This window comes from Aquarana catesbeiana, linkage group LG01 (assembly GCF_042186555.1).
Source record: "Aquarana catesbeiana isolate 2022-GZ linkage group LG01, ASM4218655v1, whole genome shotgun sequence".
Taxonomy (NCBI): domain Eukaryota; kingdom Metazoa; phylum Chordata; class Amphibia; order Anura; family Ranidae; genus Aquarana; species Aquarana catesbeiana.
This window is the reverse complement of record NC_133324.1, coordinates 64,248,353-64,264,703: the sequence shown is the minus strand read 5'-3', so window position 1 is coordinate 64,264,703 and position 16,351 is coordinate 64,248,353. Positions and strand designations below refer to the sequence as shown.

Genomic DNA, 16,351 nt, shown 5'->3' with positions numbered 1-16,351 from the left:
CAAAAAATAAAAAACCCAGAAGTGATTAAATACCACCTAAGGAAATCTCTATTTGTGGGGAAAAAAAATGACATAAATTTAATTTATGTACGGTATTGCATGACCGCGCAATTGTCAGTGCCGTATAGCAAAAAATTTATGGGGGTAAATCTTCCAGAGGTCAAGTGGTTAACACACACACAGAGCTCAGGGGTCAGGAGTATGTAACACACAGAGCTCAGGGGTCAGGAGTAAGTAACACACACAGAGCTCAGGGGTCAGGATTAAGTAACACACAGAGCTCTGGGGTCAGGATTAAGTAACACACAGAGCTCAGGGGTCAGGATTATGTAACACACAGAGCACAGGGGTCAGGAGTAAGTAACACACAGAGCTCAGGGGTCAGGATTAAGTGACACACAGAGCTCTGGGGTCAGGATTAAGTAACACACAGAGCTCTGGGGTCAGGATTAAGTAACACACAGAGCTCAGGGGTCAGGATTAAGTAACACACAGAGCTCAGGGGTCAGGATTATGTAACACACACAGAGCTCAGGGGTCAGGATTAAGTAACACAAACAGAGCTCAGGGGTCAGGATTAAGTGACACACAGAGCTCAGGGGTCAGGATTAAGTAACACACAGAGCTCAGGGGTCAGGATTATGTAACACACACAGAGCTCAGGGGTCAGGAGTAAGTAACACACACAGAGCTCAGGGGTCAGAATTATGTAACACACAGAGCTCAGGGGTCAGGAGTAAGTAACACACAGAGCTCAGGGGTCAGGATTAAGTAACACACAGAGCTCAGGTGTCAGGATTATGTAACACACAGAGCTCAGGATTATGTAACACACAGAGCTCAGGGGTCAGGATTAAGTAACACACAGAGCTCAGGGGTCAGGAGTAAGTAACACACAGAGCTCAGGGGTCAGGAGTAAGTAACACACAGAGCTCAGGGGTCAGGATTAAGTAACACACACAGAGCTCAGGGGTCAGGATTATGTAACACACACAGAGCTCAGGATTATGTAACACACAGAGCTCAGGGGTCAGGATTATGTAATACACAGAGCTCAGGGGTCAGGAGTAAGTAACACACAGAGCACAGGGGTCAGGAGTAAGTAACACACAGAGCTCAGGGGTCAGGATTAAGTAACACACACAGAGCTCAGGGGTCAGGAGTAAGTAACACACAGAGCTCAGGGGTCAGGATTAAGTAACACACACAGAGCTCAGAGGTCAGGATTATGTAACACACACAGAGCTCAGGGGTCAGGATTATGTAACACACAGAGCTCAGGGGTCAGGATTATGTAACACACAGAGCACAGGGGTCAGGATTATGTAACACACAGAGCACAGGGGTCAGGATTATGTAACACACAGAGCTCAGGGGTCAGGAGTAAGTAACACACAGAGCTCAGGGGTCAGGATTATGTAACAAACAGAGCTCAGGGGTCAGGAGTAAGTAACACACAGAGCTCAGGGGTCAGGAGTAAGTAACACACAGAGCTCAGGGGTCAGGAGTAAGTAACACACAGAGCTCAGGGGTCAGGAGTAAGTAACACACACAGAGCTCAGGGGTCAGGATTATGTAACACACACAGAGCTCAGGGGTCAGGATTATGTAATACACAGAGCTCAGGGGTCAGGAGTAAGTAACACACATAGAGCTCAGGGGTCAGGAGTAAGTAACACACAGAGCTCAGGGGTCAGGAGTAAGTAACACACAGAGCTCAGGGGTCAGGAGTAAGTAACACACAGAGCTCAGGGGTCAGGAGTAAGTAACACACAGAGCTCTGGAGTCAGGAGTAAGTAACACACAGAGCTCAGGGGTCAGGATTATGTAACACACACAGAGCTCAGGGGTCAGGAGTAAGTAACACACACAGAGCTCAGGGATCAGAATTATGTAACACACAGAGCTCAGGGGTCAGGAGTAAGTAACACACAGAGCTCAGGGGTCAGGATTAAGTAACACACAGAGCTCAGGGGTCAGGATTAAGTAACACACACAGAGCTTAGGGGTCAGGAGTAAGTAACACACAGAGCTCAGGGGTCAGGATTAAGTAACACACACAGAGCTCAGAGGTCAGGATTATGTAACACACACAGAGCTCAGGGGTCAGGATTATGTAACACACAGAGCTCAGGGGTCAGGATTATGTAACACACAGAGCACAGGGGTCAGGATTATGTAACACACAGAGCTCAGGGGTCAGGAGTAAGTAACACACAGAGATCAGGGGTCAGGATTATGTAACAAACAGAGCTCAGGGGTCAGGAGTAAGTAACACACAGAGCTCAGGGGTCAGGAGTAGGTAACACACAGAGCTCAGGGGTCAGGAGTAAGTAACACACAGAGCTCAGGGGTCAGGAGTAAGTAACACACACAGAGCTCAGGGGTCAGGATTATGTAACACACACAGAGCTCAGGGGTCAGGAGTAAGTAACACACACAGAGCTCAGGGGTCAGGAGTAAGTAACACACACAGAGCTCAGGGGTCAGGAGTAAGTAACACACACAGAGCTCAGGGGTCAGGAGTAAGTAACACACACAGAGCTCAGGGGTCAGGAGTAAGTAACACACACAGAGCTCAGGGGTCAGGAGTAAGTAACACACAGAGCTCAGGGGTCAGGAGTAAGTAACACACAGAGCTCAGGGGTCAGGAGTAAGTAACACACAGAGCTCAGGGGTCAGGAGTAAGTAACACACAGAGCTCTGGGGTCAGTAGTAAGTAACACACAGAGCTCAGGGGTCAGGAGTAAGTAACACACAGAGCTCTGGGGTCAGTAGTAAGTAACACACAGAGCTCAGGGGTCAGGATTAAGTAACACACACAGAGTTCAGGGCTCAGTATTAAGATTTTGCATTACTTAATCCTGACCTCTGAATTCTGTGTGTTACTCAATCATTAAGTAACACAGAGTTCAGGGGGTCAGAATGACCCCAATCCAATTGTAAAACAGCATGGTTGGAGCAGTCTGCATGTGCGTGGCAGAATGGATGGCCGAGCATACGCAGGGCTCTCTGCCAGCGCTTTTGAACTAACCATTAACCAAGGCTGCCTTGTACCCTTTGCATGGCAGGGCTGGAGTGATCTGTGGATGTGTAGAATCTTGAATTTCTGCGCACACGCTGGCGCCATTTTTGAATGCTGCCTCCAGCCAGGAAATAACTTCCAGGGATGTCCATTTCCCGGGGACAGACTGCCGCCACCACCACGGGGAAGGTTTCTGAGAAACGGCCACCTTTGCTTTTTGTTTAAAAAGTTTGAGGATTTCTGCACCTCTAGAGGTAATTGGCCTATTTTTTTTATTTCAGTTTACTGTCCAATTCTCCTGTACGTGGCAATATACCCACTGGTTATGAATATGACCCTCAATGAACATCAAAGAAAATGCCACATTTCCCATTCATGTCCAATCTAGGCTTGTACCAGCCATACAACATGCGGCTTCAAACGCAGCAGAGATGTCATCACTGTAACATATAGGTGACTTCTAACCGGCTCCTCTTGTATCTTTTTCCCCGGGAAGCTTCTCATTTTCCTGGTTTTATAAAGAGCTGAAACAAGCTCAGGTAATGAGCTAAAAGCTGCATCCAGAGACAAATTTACTAATTGTTCATTTATAACTGCAGGAGGAAAATCGCACATTCATCTGTTCTGAGACCGGCTAGTCTCTCAGGACAATTAAGGAGGAACAGCGCACGAGTCCGAACCTTCTTGATGAAATGGACCCGCAGAGCAGAGCAAAGGAGGAAAGATTTATATTAACTAACTAATTACCTCTACAAATGCAGGGAGAGCGTCAGCGAGGAGAACAATTACCCGAGTGTTCACACGAGGCTGACTGCCCACTTACAAAATCCAATTAGAAATGGAACAACTGTACCCCCTGCTGCCGGTATTACCGTTCACCAAGGAGTCCGCTGACCGAATAAATGTACAAAGCTGCGGGACGTGCGCATTTCTAAAAGGTCACCGGACTCCGAGGAGAAAGAAGGAGCCATGTTAAGTGGATGGATAGCCAGGAATAGCTGGACACAGAGGCACCCTGAAAAGATATTAAAGTGTACCTAAAAGGTAACACCTTGACACCATTTTGGCAATTTTACTTATCCACAAAAAAAAAAAAAAAAAATGGCTTTAGATATATTATTATCAGCGCCTGGTGGTATGGATGGCTGTGATAACATATTCATAATTGTGTGTCAGGGATTTGATGATGTTAAAGTGTTACCAAACCCACAACAGTAAAATCAGTCTGTATATGCAGTAAAGCATGCTTGTTATACTCACTGTGGAACCTAAAGGGGTTAATACTCTGCATTGTGTCTTCTCTGATCCTCCCCTTCTTTTACTGTCCCCAATCCATCTCCTGATAGTACAGAGCCTTGGGGAATGCCTCTGTACATGCTTAGTTTTGTGTGTATTGCTAGAAAGTTTTTTTTTTTTCCTTTCCTGGGAGAGTGCATGTAATCAGCACAGGGCCAATCAGCACTGTCCAGACAGAGGGTCAGGGGTCCTGCAGCCTCATAGGACAATCAGGGCCCTTTAACAGCTATGGGCGGAAGTGACATTTTGATGTCGCTTCCGCCCTGCAATGGTATGGAGATGGGTGGGGGCCATCTTCCCCTCAATCGTCTCCATACATAACACCGAGAAGGATCTGATCGCCTCCGCCGCTGCCGACGGCTTTGGTAGGCGGCGGAGGGCACCAGAGCACGTCGGGGGGGAGGGGGGGGGGGGGGCTGGACGACCCTCTCCCGCCGCCGATAAAAGTGATCTTGCGGCGAATCCGCAGCAGAGACTACTATTATCGGGAATCGGACCACCGGCCGATGAAGAGGATACCAGGGTTATGGCAGCTAGCTGCTGCCATAGCAACGATATTCCTCTTCAAGTTAAGACGTATATCGGCGTGCGGCGGGCCAGAAGTGGTTAAACCTGTAATTGCTGTACTACCCTGTTTCCCCGAAAATAAGACCTAGCATGATTGTCGGTGATGGCTGCAATATAAGCCCTACCCCCCAAATAAGCCATAGTTAAAGTCCTTGTAGGTCTTATTTTCAGGGTAGGGCTTATTTTGGGAGAAAAAGGGTAGGGCTTATTTGGGGGGTAGGGCTTATATTGCAGTCATCACTGCCAATCATACTAGGTCTTATTTTAGGGGAAACAGGGTATTGTGTCTTAATCGCGTGCATTGCACAGCAATCATGGGTTTAAAGTTTAAATCAAAACTCACAGATTACTGCATCCACACAAGCAATGTGGTTGCAGGGGTTGCTCACCACCCCGTCAGAATACACTGATCAGTGTAGCAGCTGAATGCTGATTGTCGATCGAATGCTGGTTATTCAGCAGGACCGTTCGACAGAAGCAAGTCTAATGATAGGCTTCTATTGAACAGAGAGGGCTCCACACAGACTAAAATTTGCCCGGTTCCTGCTGAACCGGCTGAAATTTCAATCCGTGTGAACCCAGCTTAAGACTAGGCCCTTAACTGTAAACTTATTATAAAAGGCATGAATCTAGCCTCAAAAAACATGGAAGAGTGATGGAGGCGAGGCAACGGGTGTGACAAGGGAGTGCCTTTTACCCAATAACGTTGATACAAAATATTACCTTTCTTTCCACCTAAGACAGATGAAAGGTATGCCAGTTGGACAATAGACATGTGCAATTCGTTTAGTTCCGAATTAGTTTTTCCGAGATTTCCAAAAATTTCCGAATTTTTCAATTTCCGAAATTACGAATTCCCGAATTTCCAAATGATCAAATTTCGAAGATCGAAAATTTCGAAATTTCGGAATTCCGAAATTCGAAATTTCGGAAATTCGAAATTTCATAAATTTAAAAAAAAAAAATTTAAGAATAAGAATGAAAATCTGAAGATTCCAAAGAATGAAAATCTGAAAATTCAAAAACCCGAAAATCTGAAATAACGAACTTATAATAAATATTAAATTATATTATATTTATTATTGGAATTTCCTTTCAAATTTGGCTGTTAGTGAACGTAACGAGTACGAATTTATCCAAAGTTACGAATTATCTGAAATAATGAATGCCGCATCTAAACGAATGGAACGAAACGATCTAATAATAACAACAATAATAATAATAATAATAAAACCTTTTTATTATTATTTATTAATTTGTTCCATTTCCATTTGTTTAGATGCGCCATTCGTTATTTCAGATAATTCGTAACTTCAGATAAATTTGTGTTCGTTACATTCACTAACAGCCAAATTTGAAAGGAAATTCCAATACAGTGGAACCTCTGATTGTGAGTAACGCGGTTAGCGAGCGTTTCGCAATACGAGCACTGTATTTTTAAAAATCGTAACTCGGTTTGCGAGTGTTGTCTCGCAAAACGAGCACGATTCAGGCCAAAGCGGTGTGCAGTACCGCTTTTGGCCTGAGGTGGGGGGGGGGGGGCGCCGGAGCCGAGCAGAGCCGAACGTCTCCGATCCGCGCCGTTCGGAAATGCATGGAAAGATCCGAGGACACTTCGGCTGACCTCGGCAAATCTCGGGTAGGAAGTCTTTCCAAGGTTTGCGGAGGTCCGCTGAAGCGCCCTCAGGGCTTTTGCCCCGTTTCCGAGGCTCTCCAGCGCCCCCCCCCCGCCTCTGGCCACATGCAGTATTGCATCCCTTTGAAGTCAACGCAGAACGAATTATTTTCGTTTCCATCGACTTCAATGGGAAAACTCGCTTTGATATGCGAGTACTTTGGATTACAAGCATACTCCTGGAACGGATTATGCTCGTAATCCGAGGTTCCACTGTACCTATAATTTAATAGTTAGTTATTATTTCGAATTTTTCTGATTTTCTTTTTTTTTTTCAGATTTTCAAATTTCTGAAAATCGGAAAAAATTCGAAAATTGGGAAATTCGAATTGTTGTTTTTCCGAATTCCAAATTTTCGAATTTACGAATTTTTTCGAATTTCCGAAATAAACAAAAAAAAACGAATGAAACGAAAATGAACACTTTTTTTTGTCAGTGCACATGTCTATTGGACAATCCTATAGTCCAGTGTTTCTCAACTCCAGTCCTCAAGGCGCCCCAACAGGTCATGTTTTCAGGCTGTCCAGTATTTTGCACAGGTGATTTGATCACTTTCACTGCCTTAGTAATTACCACAGCCCTTTCATCTGAGGGAAATCCTGAAAACATGACCTGTTGGGGCGCCTTGAGGACTGGAGTTGAGAAAGACAGCTCTAGTCCTACAAATACTGATCCCTCCATTTAGTGTGTAAATTCACAAATATACAAGTACAGATTTGAAGGGTTTAGCGGGCACAATGAGAAGAACTGGGGGGGGGTCAAGTCTTACCCGTATATGTCGAGCACCCCAATAAAAGAGTGCTGTTTGATGGTCGTATGCAAAGCTTTGTTCACATGTTTTACGATCCAGTTAAACAGCTGAGCATAGATGTGCTTGGCCAGAGCGTTCCTGGCGTTCACGGCTTGCTGAAGGGCCATGTTCTTCACGTACGTCTCGGATGTGGTGACCAATTTCCGATGGCACAGCCAGTGCGCCATCTGGTCGTGCTCCACGCCGAGCAAGGTGCAAAAGTGGTTGAGATGTTCGTCCTCTTTCTAAGAAACAGAGAGAGCATTGCTATTAGGATGAAAAAAAAATACTACTTTATATCCAAGTGAACAGAATTACAACTCTAACAGGATACTACCATGTTTTGTTGTCAGTTTTATCATTTTTTTTTCTTTTCTTTAAGTTATGAAACTACTTATATATAAACTTTGCTTTACAAACACACATTTAATTAGAGGGTGCACCAGTGACAAAAAAAAAAAAGAACAGAAGCTGATTGCATTCAGACTGTCTCTTTCTGATTAAAAATTCTAACTACAAGATTGGTACAGACAGGCAAGAACCGGGAGTCGTGACTCATTCAGTTCTGTGTGTACACTGGGGCTTTAGATATTGAGCTCTGTAAACAGCAGGCATAAAAAAAAAGCAAGGATAGACAAACATGTAAAAAGGGGCTTAGAGCTACACCTACTGGCTGGATATGAGAATACAAAATATTCATATGCCGTATTTATATAAAAAATATACGCACCAGACACTTTATTAGGTAAACCTATTCAATTGCTTGGTAACACAAATTGCTTATCAGCCAATCACATGGCAGCAACTCGATGCATTTAGGCATCTAGACATGATGAAGACGACTTGCTGAAGTTCAAACTGAGCATCAGAATGGAGAAGAAAGGGGATTTAGGTGGCTTTGAACGTGGCATGGTTGTTGGTGCCAGACTGGCTGGTCTGAGTATTTCAAAAACTGCTGATCTACTGGCATAGGCGTGCGCAGACCATGGCATTAGGGTGTGCACCCAAAGCTCAAACACATGTGTATGTATGTGTATATATATATATATATATATATATATATATATATATATATATATATATATATATATATATATATATATATATATATATTTATTTATTTATTTTTTTAATTATTATTTTTATTTAAAAAAAATTATAAATTTTTTTTTATTATTTATACTTTTCATTTATCATATTTTTTTTTTTTTTTTTTTATCATATTTTTTTTTTACAATTTTTCTATTTTTTACAATTTTATTTAATAATATATTATTATACAATTTTTTAGGAGCTCCATTGGGGGGGCTTTGGTTTGATATCAGACTTTTAAACAGACCCCTGATATCTCACTTTTAAGACAGCCAAACAACAGGGGGAATCTGTGCAGCACAGCATGATTAGGGTGTGCCCAGGCACACCTGGCACACCCTGTGTGCACACCTATGTCTACTGGGATTTTCACAGACAACCATCTCTTGGGTTTATAGAAAATGGTCCGAAAAAGAGAAAATATCCAGTGAGCGGCAGTTGTGTGGAGGAAAATGCCTTGTTGATATCAGAGGTCAGAGGAGAATGGGAAGGCTGGTTCCAGATGATAGAAAGGTAACAGTAACTCAAATAACCACTCGTTACACCCAAGGTATGCAGAATACCATCTCTGAACGCACAACACATCGAACCTTGAAGCAGATGGGCTACAGCAGCAGAAGACCACACCGGGTGCCTCTCCGGTTAGTTAAGAACAGGAAAGTAAAGGCTACAATTCGCACAGGTTCATCAAAATTGGACAATAGAAATTTGGAATAATGTTGCCTGGTCTGATAAATCTCGATTTCAGATGGTCGGGTCAGAATTTATAGTAAACAACATGAAATCATGGATCCATCCTGCCTTGTATCAACGGTTCAGGCTGGTGGTGGTGGTGTAATGGTGGGGGGGAGATTTCCTTGGCACACTTTGGGCCCCTCAGTACCACCTGAGCATAGTTTAAAACCCCACGGCCTACCTGAGTATTGTTGCTGACCATGTCCATCCCTTTATGACTACAGTGTCCCCATCTTCTGATGGCTCCTTCCAGCAGGTTAATACACCATGTCACAAAGATCAAATCATCTCACCACTGGACAATGAGGTCCCTGTACTCCAATGGCCTCCAAACTCACCACATCTCATCCAATAGAACACCTTTGGGATGTGGTGGAGCGGGAGCTTCGCATTATGGATGTGCAGCCAACAAATCTGCAGCAACTGTGTGATGTTATCAGGTCACTATGGAGCAAAATCTCTGATGAATGTTTCCAACACCTTGTTGAGTCTATGCCACCAAGAATGAAGGCAGTTCTGAAGGCAAATGGGTGTCCAACCCGGTACTAGCAAGGTGTACCTAATATAGTGGCCGGTGAGTGTAAATTTGCTTTGAATTGTAAAAATCGTAAAAAAAAAAAAAAAAAAAATGTAAGGAAAAAAAATATAAAATAATTTTTTTTTCAGTAGTAATGGCGGCGATCTGCGATTTTTATCATGACTGCGACATTATGGCGGACACATCGGACACTTTTGAAACTATTTTGGGACCATTGTCATTTATACAGCGATCAGTGCTATAAAAATGCACTGATTACTGTATAAATGACACTGGCAGGGAAGGGGTTAAACACTAGGGGGAGATCAAGGGGTTAAGTGTGTCCTAGGGAGTGATTCTAACTGTGGGGGGGGGGGATGGGCTTCAACTCACATGACAGCGATCACTGCTCCCGATGACAGGGAGCGGTGATCTCTGTAATCACACTAGGCAGAACGGGGAAATGCCTTGTTTACATAGTAAAGCCCATTAAATAGCCCATTCTGCGGCTCTGTGACACGATCGCCAGGAGACCGGCAGACATTGAGTCTGCCGATCTCACGGGGCACGCTGTACGCGGAGGGCGAGCACGCACGCCTGCTAGCCCCGCCAATTAAAAGGGGACGTACAGGTACGCCCATTTGCCCACTGCTGCCTTTGCGCCGATGTATGTCGGTGTGCAGCGGTCGGGCAAGTGGTCAACCGAAGAAATGTGGCAGAATACAGTTTGGCCTAAATTTATGAAGAACAATTCTTTGCAAAATTTTATAATAGAAAACGAAGAAATTTTTTATTTTTTTTTTAAATATTTTCAGCCTTTTTTCGTTTATTTAACAAAAAATAAAAACCCAGTGGTGATTAAATACCACCAAAATGAAGCTCTAGTCGTGTGAACACTATGATACAAATGTAGTTTTAGGTACCGCGCAATTGTCATACGACAGAACTGAAAGCTGAAAACTGTCCTGGGCGGGAAGGGGGTGAAAGTGGCCGGTATTGAAGTGGTTAAGGCGAGATTTCATATAATAAATAATTGTGGAATTGGGCTGTAGGAGGAATTTGTATACTGTGTCTGTCAATGAATGTTCCTCTGTCTTGTATATACGGACCTCGAATTGATGTTTATGGGTCCCGTAGAACACAATAAAGCCGTATCGGTGTGGGTGAGGATCACTATTAGAATCAGGACCATTTCTAGGACTAATAATTCAGTGAAATGTCACTTTTATAGCGCTAACAACAGGGGTGACAAATGTATTGCGGTAAAGTATTTCTCCTAATGAATTGCTCTGGGACAATCCGCCATTAATATGCTGTGATCGATAACACACAAAGTCAATTCATTGAATGAAAGTTGCTTACTCTACGGATCCGCCATGAAAACTTTTCTCACACTGTGTTTTCTTATTTTACTGAAAAAACAATTTGTAGGGATAAGATACACAGGCGATCTCTCCTTTGTCATTCAATCGTACAAAAACCAAAGCAAATTAAACAGAGCAGATGATGAAAAAGTACAAATCGGAGGTCACACTGACTGTAAACCACATGTGATAATAATCAGTCAATCCAGAGATTTCAATTATTTCCAGATCACAATGGTTCCCCCATTAAAGGTGCAGAAAAAAAAACTCTCATTTCAAATTATTCCTCAAAAACCACAAAAGGAAATACACTCACCGGACACTTTATTAGGTACACCTGTTCAATTGCTTGGCAACACAAATTGCTTTTCTCAGCCAATCACATGGTAGCAACTCAAGGCATCTAGACGTGGTGAAGATGACTTGCTGAAGTTCAAACCGAGCATCAGAATGGGGAAGAAAGGGGATTTAGGTGACTTTGAACGTGGCATGGTTGTTGGTGCCAGGCAGGCTGGTCTGAGTATTTCGAAAACTGCTGATCTACTGAGATCTTCACACACAACCATCTCTCGGGTTTATATAGAATGGTCCGAAAAAGAGAAAATATCCAGTGAGCGGCAGTTGTGTGGGGGAAAATGCCTTGTTAATGTCAGAGGTTAGAGAATGGGCAGACTGGTTCCAGATGATAGAAAGGGAAAATACACTCAAATAACCACTTGTTACCATCAAGGTATGCAGAATACCATCTCTGAACCCACAATACATCGAACCTTAAAGCAGATGGGCTACAGCAGCAGAAGACCACACCGGGTGCCACTCCAGTCAGCTAAGAACAGAAAACTGAGGCTACAATTGGCACAGGATCACCAAAATTGGACAATAGAAGATTGGAAGATTGCCTGGTCTGATGAGTCTCGATTTCAGCTGCAACATTCAGATGGTCGGGTCAGAATTTGGTGTAAACAACATGAAAGCATCGATCCATCCTGCCTTGTATCAACGGTTCAGGCTGGTGGTGGTGTAATGGTGGGGGGGGGGGGGGTATTTTCTTGGCACACTTTGGGCCCCTTAGTACCAATTGATCATCGTTTAGTCACCACGGCCTACCTGAGTATTGTTGCCGACCATGTCCATCCCTTTATGACTACAGTGTCCCCATCTTCTGATGGCTCCTTCCAGCAGGATAATCCACCATGTCACAAAGCTCCAATCATCTCACCACTGGACAATGAGGTCCCTGTACTCCAATGGTCTCCACATTCACCACATCTCATCCAATAGAGCACCTTTGGGATGTGGTGGAGCGGGAGATTGGCATTATGGATGTGCAGCCGACAAATCTGCAGCAACTGTGTGATGTTATCATGTCACTATGGACCAGTGGCGTCAAATTATAGTCCCCCCTCAGTACAGACCCCCTTCCGTCAGTATAGACCACTCACTTAGTAGAGAGCCCCGTTCCTCAGTATAGACCCCCCCAATATAGACCCCCCTCCTCCCCAATAAGTACAGACCCCCTTCCTTCAGTATAGACCACTCCCCTCAGTACAGCCCCCTTCACTTAGTAGAGAGCCCTGTTCCTCAGTATAGACCCCCCCCCCCAATAAGTACAGACCCCCTCCCTCAGTATAGACCCTCCCCCCCAATAAGTACAGACCCCCTCCCTCAGTATAGACCCCCCCCCCCCCCAATAAGTACAGACCCCCTCCCTCAGTATAGACCCCCCATCAGTTTAGAACCCCTCTCTCTTCCTGCACATGTCCATCTACATATAGTAAAGTGTACAGACCTCAGGACAGCGCGGACTCATCCATGTCTTTATGGACCTTGCTTTGTGCACTGGTCCACATCATTTGGTGGAGGGGGGATTATGGTGTGGAGTTCTTCCTTAGGAGTTGGGTTTGGCCCCTTAGTTCCAGTGAAGGGAACTCTTAAGGCGTCAGCATACCAAGACATTTTGGACAATTTCATGCTCCCAACTTTGTGGGAACAGTTTGGGGATGGCCCCTTCCAGTTCCAACATGACTGCGCACCAGTGCACAAAGCAAAGTCCATAAAGACATGGATGAGCGAGTTTGGAGTGGAGGAACTTGACTGGCCTGAACAGAGTCCTGACCTCACCCCAGTAGAACACCTTTGGGATGAATTAGAGAGGAGACTGCCAGCCAGACCTTCTCGTCCAACATCAGTGCCTGACCTCACAAATGCGCTTCTGGAAAAACAGTCAAACATTCCCATAGACACACTCCTAAACCTTGTGGACAGCCTTCCCAGAAGAGTTGAGGCTGGTATAGCTGCAAAGGGTGGGCCAACTCAATATTGAACCTTAGGGACCAAGACTGGGGTTAAAGTACATGTGTGTGTGTAAAGACAGGCATCCCAATACTTTTGGTAATATAGTGTGTGTGTGTGTATATATATATATATATACACACACACACACACACACACACACACAGTGCTGTGAAAAAGTATTTGCCCCCTTACTGATTTTTTTTTTTTGCATTTTTCTCACACTTAAATGATTCAGATCATCAAACAAATTTTAATATTACACCAAGTTAACCCGAGTAAATACAAGATGCAGTTTTTAAATTATTATTTAATTTATCAAGGGAAAAAAAAAACTGTTCAAACCTGTCAATGTGAAAAAGTAATTGCCCCCTCCCATGCTGAATCATGAATGAACTGTGATTAACCACAATTTTTTTGGAAAGCCGAGTTAAATTTTACTTGCCACACCCAGGCCTGATTACTGCCAGACCTGTTGAATCAAGAAATCACATAAATAGAAGCTGTCTGACAAAGTGAAGCACGCTAACAGATCACAAAAAGCCACACATCATGCCACAATATAAAAAAATTCAAGAAAAGATTAGAAACAAAGTAATGTACATGTATCGGTCTAGGAAGGGTTTCAAAGCCATTTCTAAGGTTTTTTGAACTCAAGTGAACCACAGGAAGAGCCATTATTCACAAACTTGGAACAGTGGTGAACCTTCCCAGGAGTGGCCGGCCTACAAAAATTACTTCAAGAGCATGATGATGACTCATCCAGGAGGTCATAAAAGAAACCAGAACCACATCTAAAGAACTGCAGGCCTCACTTGCCTCAGGTAAGATCAGTGTTCATGATTCAACAATAAGAAGAAGACTGGGCAAACATGGCATCCATGGGAGAGTTCCAAGGCCAAAGCCACCGCTGACCAAAAAGAACACAAAGGCTCATCTCACATTTGCCAAAACACATCTTGATTATCACCAAGAGTTTTAGGCAAATATCCTGTGGACTGATGAGACAAAAATTTTACTTTTTGGAAGGTGTGCGTCCCGTTACATCTGGCATAAAACGAATACAGCATCTCATAACAAGAACATCATACCAACAGTCAGACATGGTGGTGGTAGTGTGATGGTCTGGGGCTGCTTTGCAGCTTCAGGACCTGGACGACTTCCCATAATTGATGGAACCATGAATTCTGAGCTCTACCAGAAAATCATAAAGGAGAATGTCCGGCCATCAGTTCATGACCTCAAGCTCAAGTGCACTTGGGTTATGCAGCAGGACAATGATCCGAAACACAACAGCAAGTCCACCTCCAAATGGTTCAAACGAAGCAAAATGTAGGTTTTGGAGTGGCCTAATCAAAGCCCGGACTTAAATCCAATTGAGATGCTGTATCATGACCTTACACAGGCCATTCATGCTGGAAAACCCTCCAATGTGGCTGAATTTAAACAATTCTGCAGAGAAGAGTGGGCCAAAATTGCTCCACAGCGATGTGAAAGACTCATTGCCAGTTATCGCAAGTGCTTGATTGCAGTTGTTCTCGCCAAGGGTGGCACAACCAGTTATTAGGTTTAGGGGGCAATTACTTTTTCACATAAAGCCAGGCAGGTTTGGACAGCTTTTTTTGCCTTAATAAATGAAACCATCATTTAAAAACTGCATTTTGTATTTATTCGGGTTATCTTTGTGTAATAATAAAATTTTTTGATGATCTGAGTTATTTAAGTGTGACAAATATGCAAAAAAAAAAAAAAATCCAGAAAGGGGGCAAATACTTTTATATATGTATATACATACACACACACACACACTTTTGGATACATTATTATTATTAATAATAATACATCTGATATACCTATTCACACACACACCAGATATCTATCAGATATAAATACATAAACTTAAGAGGCCTATCACACTGCCAGCACCCGGGCGGTAAAGTGGCGCTAGTTTTAGTGGTGCTTTACTGTTGTTTTTGCAGCACTAGTGGGGGTTAAAAGGCCCGCTAGCGGCTGAATAGATGGTTAAAAGCACCGCTGCAGAGGCGCTTTGCAGGCGCTGCCCATTGATTTCAATGGCCAGGGGCGCTTTAGGAACGGTGTATACATCGCTCCTAAAGCGCCTTAAAGAAGCTGCTTGCAGACCTCTTTTTTGACGTCCTGCCAGCGCAGCGCCCCAGTGTGAAAGCACTCAGGCTTTCACACTGGGATTGCAGATGAGGCTTTTTTCAGGCGCTTTAAAGTCGCTATTTTTAGCACAAAAGCGCCTGAAAAATGCCTCCAGTGTGAAAGGGGTCTAAAAATACATTAAAATACAGTTGACTTGTAATTTCCCTCTAAAACAGGGATTGCTCACCTCCAGACTGCTGGACTCTCCGTCACGCTCGGAAAGGATCTGCACGTTCCCCAGATGTAGAATAGAGGCGATGATCTTAAATATAGTCATCTGATGAGACTCTTTTACACCTGCGGAAACATCAGCACAGAGAAACAAGTTATAGTAACAGTAATGTAGCCTCTGTCTGCACTAAGACATTTCTAAAAAACACTCAAAAACGCAGTAAATCGCTACGCTCAGATGTGAATGCAACCTGAGACCTGGTTCACACCTATGCAGGTTGCCAGTTTGCATATTCCAGGTGCATTTTGCATTTTTCAAACCATTGAAGTCTATGGAACCAAAAAATACAACCTGCTGGTCCCTGGCCCTTTCCATAAAATGCACAGATGTGAATGTGACCCATAGGAAACCATGTTAAGTGGACTGTAGTGTGTTTCTGCAAAACTGAAAAAACGCACACAAAAAAAAATGCATAGGTGTGAACCAGGCCTTAGTTTCCGCTTTACCTGCAGCAGAGAAAAATCAATTGTCATCCTCTGCCACACAGGGCTTTGCTGTGTGGCAGAGCTGTGTGAATCTCAGGACTGGATAGACAGAACTACAAATCCTTTGGCAGGTAAAACAGCTCTTGTATATGTTGTTCATCTGTGTATTTATTTA

The 16,351-nt window shown here is 43.7% G+C and overlaps 1 protein-coding gene across 2 annotated transcripts in view; it reads right to left on the bottom strand.

The window, feature by feature from the left end:
* The window catches only part of MYO5B (myosin VB), a 394,698-nt gene that overhangs the window by 143,017 nt on the left and 235,330 nt on the right, over positions 1-16,351 (bottom strand). For both annotated transcript variants that reach the window (XM_073619562.1, XM_073619572.1), the window contains exons 9-10: positions 15,707-15,816; positions 7,333-7,598 (exon numbers count right to left, since the gene is read on the bottom strand). In XM_073619562.1, the coding sequence (XP_073475663.1) occupies positions 7,333-7,598; positions 15,707-15,816 (376 nt within the window). The remainder of the gene's footprint in view (positions 1-7,332; positions 7,599-15,706; positions 15,817-16,351) is intronic.